The sequence below is a fragment of the Lagopus muta genome, chromosome 3 (assembly GCF_023343835.1).
Source record: "Lagopus muta isolate bLagMut1 chromosome 3, bLagMut1 primary, whole genome shotgun sequence".
NCBI classification, from domain to species: domain Eukaryota; kingdom Metazoa; phylum Chordata; class Aves; order Galliformes; family Phasianidae; genus Lagopus; species Lagopus muta.
Window position 1 is genome coordinate 67206791 of NC_064435.1, and position 15934 is coordinate 67222724.

General features: G+C 42.9%; 1 protein-coding gene across 6 annotated transcripts in view; it reads left to right on the top strand.

Annotated features, from left to right (window-relative positions):
- GRB10 (growth factor receptor bound protein 10) overlaps positions 1-15934 on the top strand; it is a 138693-nt gene that overhangs the window by 97649 nt on the left and 25110 nt on the right. For all 6 annotated transcript variants that reach the window (XR_007376040.1, XM_048940247.1, XM_048940246.1 and 3 more), the window contains one exon: positions 13183-13339. Coding sequence is in view for 5 of the 6 variants with exons in the window: in XM_048940247.1 (XP_048796204.1) it covers positions 13183-13339 (157 nt within the window). In the remaining variant the exon portion in view is untranslated. The remainder of the gene's footprint in view (positions 1-13182; positions 13340-15934) is intronic.

A 15934-nucleotide genomic window follows, 5' to 3' on the forward strand; every position in this document is an offset into this window, starting at 1 on the left:
ATCATCTTAGTATTTTAACTCGTGTATGTAATGTTCTGACATCTGAGGTAGCATTTTTCAACAGATAGATTTATGTGTAAATCATTTGGGAAACAAATGTGAACTTTTCTAAGTCAAATACTCATAGCCCTCAGTAGTTAATACATTATAGTGACCCCAATTCTGTGAAAGAATAGGTTTGAGGAACAAACAGGAATCTGTGAAACAGGGAGAAAAGGTGTTTGAGAGCCAGTAAGCCCACAGGAGAATTGACAGCAGAAGTTTCTACAGTGGATTTTTAAGGCATTTGGTCACTATTTCAAAAAGTAAATGGCCTGCTATTTTCCAGCAGTTTTTGAAATAGGGAAAGCTATCCTTAGCATTTGTTTTGAGTACAAAACCAAATGCAACAAACATAATCTGGTTTTTGAAGGAGAAATTTCCCTAAATAAATTATTTTGACATTGGGGTGGCAAAGTCATGGGAACGATACTGTAATGCTTGAGGTAAGGCGAATTTGTCCTCTCAAGATGGCTTTCATGCTGAACTCTAGAGTAAAGCTAGTTCCCTGATGGTTTATCTACTCTGTTCTGTACTCATGGAAAATAATGGTCTTTACACAGAAGACCAAGCTCTTAGGCTTAACGTAGCATTGTATATGGGAGAAGAAATATGTCACAGTTGTCTAGAAGAGAATGGACCTTTCCAATTGCTCTCTAAACACAGTTTTCATAGGGTAGCTTGCATAAGTTCATGCACTAGCTATTTTGTTACATATCAAAAAGTGAAATTCTTACTATATATACTGACAGAGCCTCAGCTGATGGAAGTAAAGCAATGAAACTTGGGTTGTTTTCTGTGGGGATGAGTGCACTGAAAGAAATAGTGCAGAAATCTAGCCAGAAACCTGTAAAACCACTTGTAAGTTACACTTTGTGTCGGACCATGTCTGTTTTGTTAACAGGAGTACAAGAAACAGTTCAGTATAGAGTATTTTTCATTAATACTCTGCAGTTGGCTTTTTTTTTTTTTTCCAGTGTGTAATCTTGTGCAGTAGGATGGGAAAATTGTGGAAGAAGCAAATGCTATCTCATTTTCCTACACTGTACAAATAGTAAGATATATTGTTATGCTAAACCACCATTCAATGACACAATTTTCTAAAGCTGGAAGAGGCAATGATGTTTTTCCCACAAATGGCATTGTCTCCAAATGAGTGAACAAAGAGTGATGATTCAGAACTTGATATATTGGCTAAAGTCAGGGTAGATTTGTGTTTGACAGTTAGAAATTCGCACAGTAGTTGTTTTAATGGACACTTCGAAATAAAATAGTTTTGAAATGTGTTCAGCAATGTAATTAAGCAAAAAAATTAGACATGATGATTGAGCTGAAGTGGCAGATGTTTTAAGTTGAAGTCTGTAGAATGAAATTGCTAGTTTAGATAAATGGAGATCAACAGTAACAATATATTCTAAAGAAAATAGAATTTGGTTAAGAATTCAAGTTCATGCCAAAAATTGTTAAAAAAAAAAAAATAAGGAAGAAGCAAAATGCTATTTTCATTCATATATGTTTATTTATTTAGATAATAAAGTTTTGAGTGAAAAAGAATATTAAATGCAGTATGTTGTCAAGAATTTTAAACTGGGATGTTTGCTTATCGTCTGTGTTGATGTAAGTTGTACTTTGGCAATTTAAGTCTAGCTGCCTTAAAGTTGTTCTTATTCTTAGTTGTTGTATTCTATAGTTGTTCTATTCTTGCAGCTTGCTCAGAATGTTTTTTGTTGGATGGAAATGAAATTTACTCACTCATAGAAACTTCAGAATCAGAAAGATGTCCAAAGGTTGACCTACCTTCCAGTCAATCTGGAAAAAAAAGAAAATGAGCTTGTGAAAGGCAAAATAAATTTGACATCAGCGCTCTTAGTTTCTACACAGTTCATTTCTAGAAGGTTTCGATGACCTAGATTTTTCTCAGCATAATTTGTAAAGAAGATCTATGATGTAAATGTGAAGCCAGTTGTTTGTGTCAGGATGGAAGTAAAGTTACTGATGGCTTTGCATTGTGGATTTCTTTCACTTCTTAGTAGTGGAGGGGGAGGGGGAAGAACAAAGCATGCTTGAACATATCGACTTATATTATCTGTAAAATATAAAAATACAGAGTAAAATCTCTTGTCGTTGTCTCAGTCTTGCAAATGGTTGGTTTCTCTGCCATCAATTACAGTAATAAAGCCGTTGTTCAAAGATTTCCCACTTAATACCGTGCAGAATTGGTTTCTAGGGAGTGTCTATTGTCTTAAAGAAAAGATTCACCCAATATTTGTTCTTTTTCTCTGGGGATCTTTTTCATATTCATTTACTTATGCTAAACAAAGAAACTAGGCTTGTGAGCTATTTGAATATAAATGTCTTTCTAATTCAGCTAATTATTTTAAATGTTTAATGGCAGTCTCATGAAAATTGTTGGATAAGCTTTTCAATTAGAGAGAAGACTCGTTGATTGCATTTGAGCAAGATGTTTAATTGAGTGGACAACACAGAATAAATGCATTTGGAATTTGTCTCAGATTATCTTATTTTAGGGAGATGTCTATAGGGAGTAGAAAGCTTTACTTCCCATCAGCTTCAAAGATAAGATAGCTTAATTGCAAGCTGAGTGTCTTAACAGCTTCAGAGCAGCAGCAGCTTCCATGTAAAATAATCTGAGGCAGATGTTGAATGAAGAAGTGGCATTTTCTTTCATGCAAGATCTGGCATCAAATCTCTTAGCATTATGTTACCTAGTTTTATATCAGGAAGCATTTTTTTTAAATGATGACGTTGGTTTCAGCATGCTGCCTTGTATTTTAACTTAAAGAGATATTCATTGGCTTTGGATGAATGGACTTTCAAGTATTTCTGTACCACTCTAAGCCACTATAGCATGACTCAGCACAAAGAAACACGAGATTCCTTCTGAACATCAGGCCTCACTTCTGTGCTGTGCAGGTGACTGAGCACCAGCACAGGCTCTGGGTTTCTCTGGTGGAGCCATTCTGTGATTCTACTTAGGCTTTTGTAACAGAAAGCAGAGGAAGATATGAGGGTTTTGAAATGTATCACTTTCCTGTTATGCCTAACATTGAGGTTTGGAATGGTGACGATAAAGGCTACTGTTAAGTTATTTATGAATATCAAGTTATGAATACTGATTACTCTGAAAGGAATAATCTTTTTACTTAGCACATATCAACAGCCTTATGTATAGATGCATTATCAATGTGATTTACTTAATCATCTTGGGAGAATTCTGTTAAAATTCACTTTATTGGTGAGGGATGTCTGTGCTGTATATGTGAATCTCACTTGACTATCAATAGGAATGAAACTAAGCAATGGTATTGAAAGCATAAGCAAAGACCAGCAAAACCAGAGAGGAACCAGTGGTCTGATGTATAAATGCTGGGGATCTGGTCCAAAGCACTTAGCAGATCTGTTCTCAGAGGAGGGGGGAGGCTGCTGCTCAGGATCTGTTCCATGGCCATAGGTGCTTACATGCAGGTCTGCCAAACGGCTTAGCTGTTGTAGCTTTAGCAAAGTAATCTTCTTTTCAAAAGTTAGAATTAAAGCTGCAGACTTGCAGCCTATTGTTATGGTATGTGATGAGCTAGCTGCTTTGCCATTGCTCCAGGAAGAAATGCTTGGAAACCTCCATACACTCGGGTGATAAGGGAGAGTTGCTGGGGGATGCTGCCATGAGTATGATTGCACAGAGGGCCATTTAGTTGCCTTTGCTTTGCAGCTTTTGGTAAAAACTAGCTGAATCTTTTCAGTTCCTAAAAGGCTGTGTTCAGATACTGAGCTCTTCATTTCTATAATGTCATGTATTGCTTGTTCGGCATCTTTTTAATTAGTGACGTTTTATTTAGCCCAAATTAAATATGCCAGATGTAGCTGATTTAGTGGCTAACAATGATGAGTGAGGGGAGGGAGGAAGAGCTAACATTATATAGCCTTCTGTTCTCAAGGAAGTTTTTTATTTCTAGTTCCACCAGACAAGTTGGAGTGGTAACCATGGCAGCAGGGAATTTGTCCCTGGGAGCTCGGCAAAGGGTTGGTTTGTGTGGGTTTTTTTTTTGTTGTTGTTGTTGTTTTTTTTGTTTGCAGTGCTCCCACTAGGAGGAAGGGGGTTACAGATGGGCCTGGAGTGAGCCCTTCAGATGGACCTTGGGACAGATGCACAGAGATGAGTGGTGTTTCAAGCTTTCCAGAACTGTCCATGAGTCAGTCCCGCCAGTACAGCAATGGGACAGCCTAAAGGGAGATGTCAGAGTGTCTTGCTGACGTCTCTCTCTGCACAGGGTGCTTTCACGAAAGGCAGCTAGACATTTATTAATCAATTTCTCAAATGGTCGTTTTTGTTTTTTCTCCAGTTGGATTGGAAGGGAGTGAGAGTTGCATGGGACTTGCTGCATTCAAGAGAAAATTTCGAGTGTAGTCATGACATATCCCCAGATTTTGCATCAGTCCTGGAAATGTTCAATATATCATTCTTGAATTTGTGGAAAACTATTGTTTTGCTCCAGTGTCTAAATTTAGTACAAATTAAACAGTGGAGCAAACAGTTTTATGGAGCAGCATCTGATGAAAGCAATTGTGGAAAATGAGAATTGTATGTGTACTGGAGAGAGGATGATACAAGCCCTCTTCTCCCATTGACACAAGCTTTGTCAGGCTCTTATCTGTAAGGGGTTCATTCTGCTCACACAATTGATGCATACGTAGTTGCACAAAAACATCGTCCATATGTGAGCAGCTTTGGAGGAGGCATTACTGTGTGTGACGAACCAACCTATAAAACATCCTGAATGGTGAAGGTAGCAACAATCAGCCAATGCTCATGGCTCAAAGTTACCAATAGTGTGGAAGACAGTGAGGAAGGAGTTGGTGGCCAGGCATCAGTGATGCTTTGCCTGCTGCCCCAGCTAAGCTGACTGCAAAGCACCCCGATTTTGTTTGAGCAGGACAAACTCAGCCCTGTTGGGAAAATCTGTTGTGAATTTCAGCTGAGGCTGTCAATGTGCAGGAAACTTCTGTTTCCAAGGTACACTGGAACGCAGAGCACGCAGAGGCCATTAGCCTGTGACTTTCAGTACTTCCAGTACTCTTCAGGTCAACACTGTTAAATAGTCATTGCTACTTGTGTGCTCAGAGGTCTTGTCCAGCTTTCACTAAGGGTCTTTCTATAGTTTTCGCCTTTTCTTCCTTTAGTTGGTGTTACCTTTTTCACTGCCCTAAGTTGCTCTCATCTTCATGTTTTCAAGCTCATGGACTTCTTTAAAAAGTTTCAATTTCTGTTTTAGTTTCTAGCTTCTCCCTCTCTCCTTGCAGCTGAGTTAAGTTCCTGAGCTAAGACATCAACATCATTTCCTTTGGATGTGGAGCGTAGTAAAGTGACTCCTGGAAAGACAGATAATTGCTTCTTGTAATTCAGTACACCTCTGTACTTGTCGTGAACACTCTCCTTTATCCTGGTACTTTTAACTCTGGCAAGAAATGTTGGATTCAGGATCTGGGGCTTCAGCTGAGGACTAGGTTTAATTATTTTTTTTTTAGTTTCTTTTACTCCCCAGAGCTGTAGAAAACAAACGTAGGAACACTACGGCTGCCTGTACCAGGAAGCAGGCTCAGATGCCCTTTGTTTCTCCACTTTTCTTTTTTTTTTTTCTTGGAAGGATGGAGCGGAGAGGGTGGGAGTGGAGGGGAGGAATCATAGAATCATAGAATGGCCTGGGTTGAAAAGGACCACAGTGATCATCTAGTTTCAACCCCCCCCTGCTATGTGCAGGGTTGCCAACCACTAGACCAAGCTGCCCAGGGATATACAAGGCAGGGAAGAGGGTCTGCCTTTGTCTTCTTCCGTATTGCATTTGTAGTTTCTGACCATCTCTATATGTTTGGGTCTCAAAAATATGGTACTTGCTTACATTTCTTTGTTATTAGTCCATGTAAATTGAATTGCAGTAGTTCAAGGCCAGTTTCATAACTACCAGTTCTTAAAACAAATGTATTTGTTTTGTCATGTCTGGACGTTCCCATTATAGCACATTTGGCATCATCCATGGATGTTGGATTGGGTTTTATTTCTGCTACTGAGTCTACCACAGTCAGAAACCTGGGTTCTTACTATACTATGTAACATAGAGCTACCCTAAGGATTTTCCTATGCACTAAAAATGAATGTGTTTTCTAATACTCATCTTCAGTTTCCAAAGGTATCTTAAAAGGTGGCTTCTGGTTTCTTTACCAACCTTATGAGACTGGAGATTGAGGGCTGGAGCTCAGTCTGATTGTATGTAATGCTCTTCATGGTGTTCCTGTGCTCTACTCTGTAAGCTCCTTGCTCCTTTTTCCTCAGACAAGCCTGAAAGGGAAAGGGGATTTTGCAGGCTGCCCATGTGGAAGTTGTTCTTGGACTGCAGTAGGTCATAGTGAGAAGCTAAATGTTTGTTGCCAGACCCTATACTGAGGTGGCTCTTTGGCTCAGAGCATGGCCAGGGCTGTCAGTTGGCAAGGGCTGCAGCTGCTGTTGCTGCAGTGTCCAACTGGGAAGGAAGCAGCAGTCCAAGCCGACAGGGCCTGCACCATTTTAGTGAATCCTATGGAAGGCTGCTCCCTGGAGCCTTGTTACGCTGCCTGCCAAGCTTCAAATTAATGTGGTTCTTGTGGTCGAAAGCCTGTATAGCAAGGAAGATGTGGTAATAATTGTTTTTCTAAAGAGTAATTTACGATGACAAAACAATTTTAAATACTTGGTAACTAGCTTGGTTACTTAAGAATTTTAATCAAGAAAGTATTAGGTTTTTTTTATATTACCCTTTCTAGAATTGTTAGGGACTTAAATTGCGTTTGCAAGAACTTTTTTACTAAACCTTTCTGTTGGAGCAAACTCAGGCAATAAATAATGCATTCTGTAAGCACAGCTGAGGAAGATTGCAAACTATCTAGGGATAAATTGCACAGTAAAGTATATGGCAGATAAAGGTTAATGCCATCAACGCCACTTAATGTCTTCATTACATAATCAAAGGAGTGTAACAGTGTAACTATTTTTTTTACTTACATAAAGGATCTAGGAACTAGAAAGCATTTTTGCATGAAAAGCAATTGCAGTTGGGAGGAGCTGTGTGGAGAGAAGAGAACTCATTTGCAGGCTGATGATCAAAAGTAATGGTAAGTGCTGGGTGGGGGAGGGCACAGGCAAAGAGGAACACGCAGTGTGTCAGTGCTGTGACCACCAGTCTGGGCCTCAGATCAGGACTGGGTGAGTTGGTGGATGGGGTGCCTTCCCTCCTCTACAGCTGGTAACTTTTTCAAGGCCTGTCTGAATTCCTTCCTCAGTTTTCTCACCACCAGTACACTGCAGATACCCAGAAGCTTCAGCAAAATTCATAAAGGCCTATTGTTATTCTGTTGCGAGGATTGAAAATCAGTCTTTCTCTTTTTTACCTGTAAATTACCAGAGGCAAAGGAGGAATCGAGTGGGAAGACAGAAAAATGTCAAATAGGTCAAATGACTTAACTGAGCATGTGAGCATTAAACCAAAGAGGGAAAGAGAGAAATAGCTTTAGAAGATACTGACAGAAAATCAGTGTGTTGTCTGTATGTAGGCATGTAGCACTTAAATCTGCATTCTGCTATTTATTTGTAAAATATGGAAATTACAGGGTAGCAACTTGCAGTTTTCAAACCTTCAGCCTTCAAATATGTTGAGTACATGCTGGAATAAATCTTTTGTTGCACAGGCAGTGCCTGTGTCACGAAAATGTGCACGGTGCATTTTTTTCTTTAAAGCACATGGTGAAGTTCACACCTTTCCATGTAAACAGCTGAGATTTTTGAAGCCTTGGCACAATCATGGTGCAAGCCTAAGCTTATACAGAGGGCATTCAAACCTGTAGCTTTGGGAAGATGGAAACTGTAAGAATGGGCTTTGTCGGGTGTATCTGTAACAAATGGCCATTTTCACATGTGGTTTTGAATGAGAAGAGAGAAAGCTTTGGTTTGTTTTCACAGTGTTCTAGTTTTTAAACTTTAATTGGACACCAAATGTTCTCATCCTGTGAGTTCTGTTTGAATGTGCTTTCTGTATATGCAACATCACACACCGGATAATTTTTTTTAAGCTCAAATGTCAACAATTGAGTCTGTAGTGATGCCAGTCGTGTAGGGAAACGTGTTTGCTTGATTAGTCACCAAGGCCTGAATCCAGCCAGTATAGCTTAAGGCATCCAACTGAGGTCCCAAGATAGGAGCCTGGTTTCTCTCTGCGGTGAGCAGAGACAAATGCCTTTATCATGTGCTTTAGCTCTTAAGTTACCCTCTCTCTGTCCCTGAGCTCAAAGAGGAATTTAACTCTCTAAAATTACCTGGGGTGAATCTGGGCCGGACTGTTTGTACACGAGCAGTTCTGAAGCGCTGGCATACAAATATAGATTCTTACTCCAATGGAGTGTTAATCCCACCATGTCCTTCTCTGCCCATCTTGTTGTGGTTCCCAAAACCTGCCTTGTTGCCATGACCCTCAGAAATTTGATGGCTTTAATATCAGTGTTTGATGACTGCTGATCATGTGACAATTCACCTTCATGTCAAGTTGTTCTTTTGGCTCTTGGAAATGGATATAAAATTTGATACCCCAGCAAAGGCAGACAGAACAGGGATTTTATAACAAATATGACAAATCTTTTTTTTTTTTTTCTTTCCTTTGCTTTTGATTGCTACTCTGAATATGAAAGTCAAAGAGTAAGATCTTGATCTTACAACAATTGTTCTCCTTTGTTGTTCATAGGCTGCTAAATGTGTACCTAAATATAGTATATGCCAGAGGAGAGAGTTAATGTTGCTATGAGAACCTTAACCTCAGCATTTCCTAGGGTTTTATGTTTGTGTGTGGAGAGCAAAAAAGCAATGATCAAATAAGTCACTTTTTTTTTTTTTTTAATAAGTGCTGTCCAATGACCTGTATACAAGTGGTGCTATCTGCCAAATTATTGCTATTACTGCTGCAGTTTGTTTGAAGGGCTTTCTTTCCTGCATGAGCTGTGCAACAAAGGAGGCAAAAAGAGCCACAAGATTGACCTATATATTTATTTCATTGCAGCGCTTGAAATTCCCTCACTTCACAAAGCTGTCTCAGTGCTGCTGGGCACTGAGGGGGGGAACTGGGTGGTACTCCAGGGCTGGGGTTGGTTGAGCTGCTGCTTGCTTTGCAGATGTGCACAGAGTGTGCTTAAGGGGCTTTTCTTCACCAAAGGTTACAGCTCCAAGAAGCATACCCGACTATCTGTTACAATTCAGCTAGGCAATTAGCAGTTCAAGGGTAACGTGCATGCAAAGCTGCTGCCTTCAGCAGCTTTGGGTTGACCAAAAGCTTCCCTGCACTTCCAACTTTGATTCTACCCCTGTAAGCCCATGAACACGGAGAGCTTTCAGAAAAATGATCACATCAAAATGGTGCAATCTTGGTGTATCTGTCTGTGACATAAGTGCCATCAGGAATAAGTCACTCTGCTTGTACAAAGTACATGCATTTCAATTCACTTTTCTTTTTTATTAACATCGTTGGTGGTATGCTTCTAAAGTCTGAACAAACAAGTGACATTTGAAGATGAATATCGAAACTTGCTGGATTGATGGGCGGCTCTTAGTACAACAGAAAGCTGAAATGACTCTTTGGTGTATTTTAATGGCTTCCTGTGATGTTTGCTATTACAAAGGAAAACGTGTGAAGAACTAACATACAGCAGCCTTTTCTCTGCTAGGTTGCTGTCAGACGGTCTCTCATCCTCAGTGCTCTCTCCTTAGACTCAGCTGGGAGTTAAAGCCCAGGACAGCAGAGGTTGGTTGGCACTGGCATCAATTACACTGTAATCTGTTTCAGATTGTACAATGCAAAAGCTGATCCATTTGCTCCAAAGATTGTCAGCATAACTTCTCTTCAAAGCCTAAGGGTTTGTCTTTTTTTTTTTTGTGTGTGTGTGTGATGATTATATACGCTTTTAAGATTTCTTTTGCACAAAAAGGAAAGAAGATAGCACAAATATAAAAGTGGTGAAGGAGGAGGAAAGTAATGTAATCATGACACAACTGGGCTTACTTTTTTGTCCTCTCTAGTAGTGCATGCTGTTTGCATTACTTGATGCATGTAAAATGCTCCGCTTGGTACTATGAGGTTGAGGAGCTGAGGCTGGGAGATGAAATAGCCATGAGGGCACTCCTGATACACAACCCATTATATGCAACTAGTGAAGTGGTGAATATTAATCTTCTTTTAAATTTTTGATTTTTAAGCCTTTGTCTTTAAAAAAAAAAAAAAAAGAAAAAAAAAAAGAAAAAAAGCTGGAGGGAAGAATTCCGCACAGAACAATGGCGCAGTCTGTTATCTGCTCCTCTGCGCTGTAAAGCACTGAATGTTCAGCCAATATAGTGCTCTGGTTGGCTTAGCATTCTTAACCTTAATTTTGAATAGAAGGTGCCTTGTGCTGCTGACGTAATTGGGGCCTTTTGTAAATCACTGTTGCAGGCAGTGCTGTTGTATCTTACTGCATTTCTCTGAGGGATGCAGGGCAGAAGTGTCAGGCTAACTTTCTGAACCCCGCTGCAAGCTAAGCGATTTCATTATTGCGGTGCTTTTTTCAGAATGAGTTCTGCTTCATTTTCTTTTGCAGATATTAAGTTCCAAATAAATTTTGCAAGTGAAATAATATTTCTGATGGAAGAAGTTTGGTTGGGGATCTCTTCATGTCTTTAAGTGGTTAAAAAAAAGGAGGGGGGGGAGGGGAGACACGATAGGGAGTGTGTGAGGGTTGGATTGAACCAACTCACTTCAGGACCCCTCTGCTAGTGAAATATCGTTATCTGCCTCTTTTGTTGCTGGAAGTGTCCGAAAGTTTTGAGCCGAATCCTTACTGTGAGTCAGTGGCTCTGCTGTGGCTGTAGGTCATGCTCTGCAGCACTCTGCAGGGCAGGGCATCCTCTTACACTTTGCATCAGCCTCTCTGGGACCTTGGCGGTCTCGCCTCTGCAGAGGGATGGGGTTTCACATCACTCCTCTCTCTTGTCCTCTGTTGTGAGGTTCAGCTCAGGCCGTTCTGTCTGCTGCTGATGGAGTCTTTTATATCCCTGATGTCAGTGGCGATACGCGGCCTTGCGCTGTCCTTGATGGCAAACTCAGCACTATTAATAGTCAGTGATGTTAACTTCTTAATTCCTGCGTGCAGCCTGTCCCTTGGCTTTAAAGGCACCATGATGGAGCACTGCTGCGATCAGCCGTGGCCATAAGCGTGGTGGGGTTTTTGACACAGCTCGGCTCGTGTCTGTGCAGTGAGATGCCAGCGTGCTTCCCCAGAGCCCCGGTGTCTGGCCGCACTCAGGGCAAGGACGGATGGTTGGGAGCACGAGGAAGCACGACCTGAGTGGGTCTGAACGGCAGTGGCAGGTTTCTTCCATTGGCGGTACCCCACCAAGACTTGCCATTCACAGGAGCAGGGTGGTTGTACAGCTTACTCTGGTATGAGAGAGGCACCCTTGATAGAAGAGCTTTCCTCCTGCCTGGAACCGGTCAGCAGCAGGCACTGAGTGCAGCCTCAGCCCCCCAGGCCCAGCAAGGCCTGGTGAGGAGCTGCTTGGGCTGCTTGCGAGGGACAGCACCCGCTGGTGTCCCCGCAGAAAGTAGCAGGGAATTCTTTTCACTCGTACCATTCCTTTTCAGTCGATTGTGACGGGAAAGTAGTCAGTAAAGAAATAGAATTAAATGGGTACTGTCGCCTCCTCTTTCCCTGCAAACTGGAGCAACTTTCCGTCTCGCTCGCTGTTGGGTTTGCAGTTTGCCGGCCCGATCAGAGCGCTCTTTTTTAAAGACAACTTTTTGCTGTCCGGGCTGACTCCTCCCTCCAGGCTGCAGCGGCCGCGGGGCTTCCCCTTTGGGCTGCCGGAGGGGTGCCCGCAGGGCGGCGGGCGTGAAAGCGAGTTTCCTTTGTAAGTTTTTTGTTGTTGTTGTATGGGAGGGTGTGGGGGGGGGGAGGTGGGGGGGCGGGAATAATTTGGAAGTCTGATAGTGTGTGGGAAACGATTACATCAGTCGGAGGGAGGGCTAGGATTGGTCTGCGCGGTGTGGTTTGATTCACTACCGCAAAGGTTGCGTGTAACCCTTTGAGCGGAGCTCGGCGGGGCCGCTTCGCTCCGCAGCCCGGGCAGGGAGGCGACAGGTGCTGAGCGGGCAGGGCCCGGCCCGGCCCCGAGGCCGGCAGCAGAGCAAACTCTCTGCCAAGAGGCGATCGGTGTTTAAAATGCCATCTTGTTCTTCCGACTGCTGCCTCTTACGTGCTGCTGAGGTAAGATTTTCCGTCTCGGATTACCCTCCGGGTTTTTGTTAGGTTTGTCTTCTCCGGCCAGAATGCGGCGTTGGAAGCGGGGAGTTCCTCTCCAGCGTCAAGCTGCGGGCTGGTGGGGGACATAATTCCACAGCAAGTGTGTCTGTGTCGTGTCTGAGCAGAACAATGCCAAGAGGAGAGCATCTGTGTAATCCAGGAGGTGGGGAGAAGGTTCCTGACTTGCTCTTTCTCTCTTTTATTATCTGGGATGTGTGGGTCAGGCAGGTTTGGTTCCGAAGCACTCGGAATCCAGGATGGAGAAGTCGGGAAAGGAGAGCACTGCGTGTACTGAGCCGCGCGTGGCACTTCCCTGGCACGGCAGCCCAAAGTTAGCAGGGCTCCACAAGCCATTTTCTCCCCAGGGTCCTGGCCTGCCACTCCGCCAGCATCCAGAGGCCTCCAACTGCACCGACGGGAGAACAGCAGGTGCCCACCACGTCTGCCTTCCTGCACCCCAGTGCCCTGCAGGAGCGCTCACTCCCTTCATTTTTCACATTTGCTTTCCTCGCACAGCCTGATAAAGAACCTGCTGCCGGCTTGCTCCTGTCTATGTGGTCCTATTAACGCTGCTTCATCTTTGTCTGGTGCAGGGAGGCACTGGGGGAGGGGCAGGAGGCCAAGGCCTCGCCACCAGTGCTGCCCAGTGCCACACGCCCACCCGACGTGCCCCTGCTGCAGCTCCCCCAGCCCAGGCACAACGAGGACTCGCTCCGTCCGGCGGCGGCCGTGCGGTTTGCCTCTTTCCAGAGCTGCTGATCTGTAAGTGTACCCTTTATGTTGCAGGATGTAAAAGTCTTTAGTGAAGATGGAACGAGCAAAGTGGTCGAGATTCTAGCAGACATGACAGCCAGGGACCTCTGCCAGCTGCTGGTTTACAAAAGTCATTGTGTGGATGATAACAGCTGGACTCTAGTGGAGCATCACCCTCACCTAGGATTAGGTAGGGAATGGTTAAAGGGGTGGCGTGGTTACCTGGGGACCTGACGGGTGGTTCATGTGAATGCGCTTTCAGCTGGATCGTTTCCTTTCTGCTGCTTTTATTTGTGACATTAGCTGAAGCCACATACGTGCCTTTGTGTATTGCAATTTGTTGTGTTAAGCCTTTCTCTTGTTTCCCATCTTCTATTTTTATTTTAAAAAATAACAGTAACTGCCTAATCCTCACACTAGAGCTCTGTTGCTACCTTGCTGTGTCTGAAGCTATTGCACATAAACAGCTTAGGCAAATTAAGCCTGATCCATGGAGCTGGTCCTGTGAACAGCTCAGCTCATCACCAGTCAGAGCCCTGGAGAGCACACTCGGTTTCACATGCCCTCAGCAGTGCTTATGGAAGCTGGAGCGGGGGTGGGGGGGGAGCAGGGGGCTGCCAAACTTGACCTGGGGAAGGAAAAGCAGTGGCACCACCAGGTACATGGGCAGACCCCGGACCAGTGGTGGCATCTGCTCCCCAGGCAGTATTCTTCACCTGACTGGAATTAAGGTGTCATGGTTACATTTCCAAGAAGGCAGCAAGAAGAAAAACTGTGAGGAGTTAAATAACACCACAAATCGGTTTAATTACACTACCCGAAAGAATCTTGTGTTATTCGGTCTTGCTTTTCCTGTTATTTTGTGGCTCTGATGAGTTGCGTGGCTCTGATGCACAGTATGCAACTACATATTGTTCAGATGTGCTGTCTAAAATTCTGCCATAGGACAGTGCTTTAGAAAAGCGTAGCATTTGGAGTATTAGTCGATGTGCTTAATGGTGAGTCTTTTTCTAGAAAATAAAGGAAGACAAACTGTAAGCTGCAGTCAACAGCACTAGGACTGTGACTGCTGTCTGTAGCTAATAGAGTTTTTTAGTTCTAAAAACGTAATTCAGAATCCTTATGAATAAGAAAGAATTTGCTGGAAATACAGTGCCCCATGTTGACATTGCTTAACATAGGTTCACTGCTCCACAGAATAGCACTCGAAAAAAGAAAGAAGAAAAAAAGAAAAAAAAGAAGAGGAATGGTTGGATATTCTGATTATTCAGGGATTTTAATTGAGTATCTCTCCTAATATATAAATCTGTGAAAAAATTAACAGGAAGCATTTATATGTGGCTGTGGTATACTTTCAGTTTTGAGGACGTAGGATGAGGTGAAGAATTAAGGTATAAATTACAGAATCTTTATATCCTTTGCTTCATGTGCCATATGCACACTTGTAACAGCCTTTACAAATGTTGAGTTTTATCAATGCTCATTAAACTACCAGGCTCCCTTTTGCTATATTCCCTTTCCCATCATTGCTGATTACCAAGGTATTGTGTAAACAGAAGCCTTCTCCTTTGTGACCAACATCCTTCTCCTGCCAGATTCATTCAATGATGCCACAATTCAGTGTTTGTGACATCACAATAGCTTCCATGGTGACTAATTGTGCTGTCAAACTCTGGTGTGTGACATCTCTGAATGAAACGGGCAGGAGGCTGATTAGGAAATCAAAAGCTTCTGTTTACACACAAATAACTTGGTAATTAACAATGATGGGAAAAGAGCAAGATACTTATCAGCTGCATTTATATACATTAGAGCCTGCCTGTCTCGGGGCTCTCGCTCTCAGCGGAGCACAAAGGCTGTCCCACAGAAGTAGGGGTGTAGGCGATGACGCCAGCAGCCACCAGACTTTGTCCCCAGGCTCCATAGCTGAAGGCCAGGCAAAGCAGCGCATTGTTTGAGGGCGTGAGGCGAACGTTTCAAGTGTCCAAAAGACACGATACAGAATTTACATGTTTAGTGCTTGAAGGGGTGTGGGCAGCGAAGGGGATAGAAATTCATCTTGTGGGGACCTAAGCGTTCATTGCGACATACGCAATGAATTTCAAATACCAGCTTCTAGGCGTTCACCCTCTTGTGGTTGCAGTTTGAGTTCTGCTATGTGGCTGCATACTTTCAGGTTCTTGGTGACCTAAGTGCCTCCCTATGTATGTCAAATACTGTCAGATTAAGGTACTAATCTCCTCACCTCAGGTGAAGATACCAGTAGCTGACCGAAGTTCCATATTTTTCCCTCTAAAATTAAGATAGCACATCTGATGTAGCAGAAATATGAAGCCATGATGGATAGAAATTTAGCAGTGTGGAAAGAAAAATGTTTTCAGAGCAGCGAGAATCCTGTGATCTTATGTTTCTATAGAAGATACACTGAGATATCTTTGCTGACTTGGAGCTGCAGGTGGCAATCCAGAAGCCCACCAAAGGAAGCAAATTCCTTTCATTTAACATCTTTTTCTTGGGCTTGCCTAACATTTGTTTCAAAGAGTTCTGTTTGCAGAACCAGTTCATCTTTTAGTACTGGTCAGACTGAGGACAAGAGTAAATCTTCAGCGCTACCATGTAGTTATCACTATGGTGATCTTCTAGGTCCCAGTTTTTAAGGAGCCTTCCTCTAACTGGTTACTTTCCACACATACTCAATTGTCTTCCAAACAACATACAAGCTTGCAAATAGCAGCTGTTGGATTGCACAGATTATTTTTACTTTCACTGGAGGCAATGGTGGCAA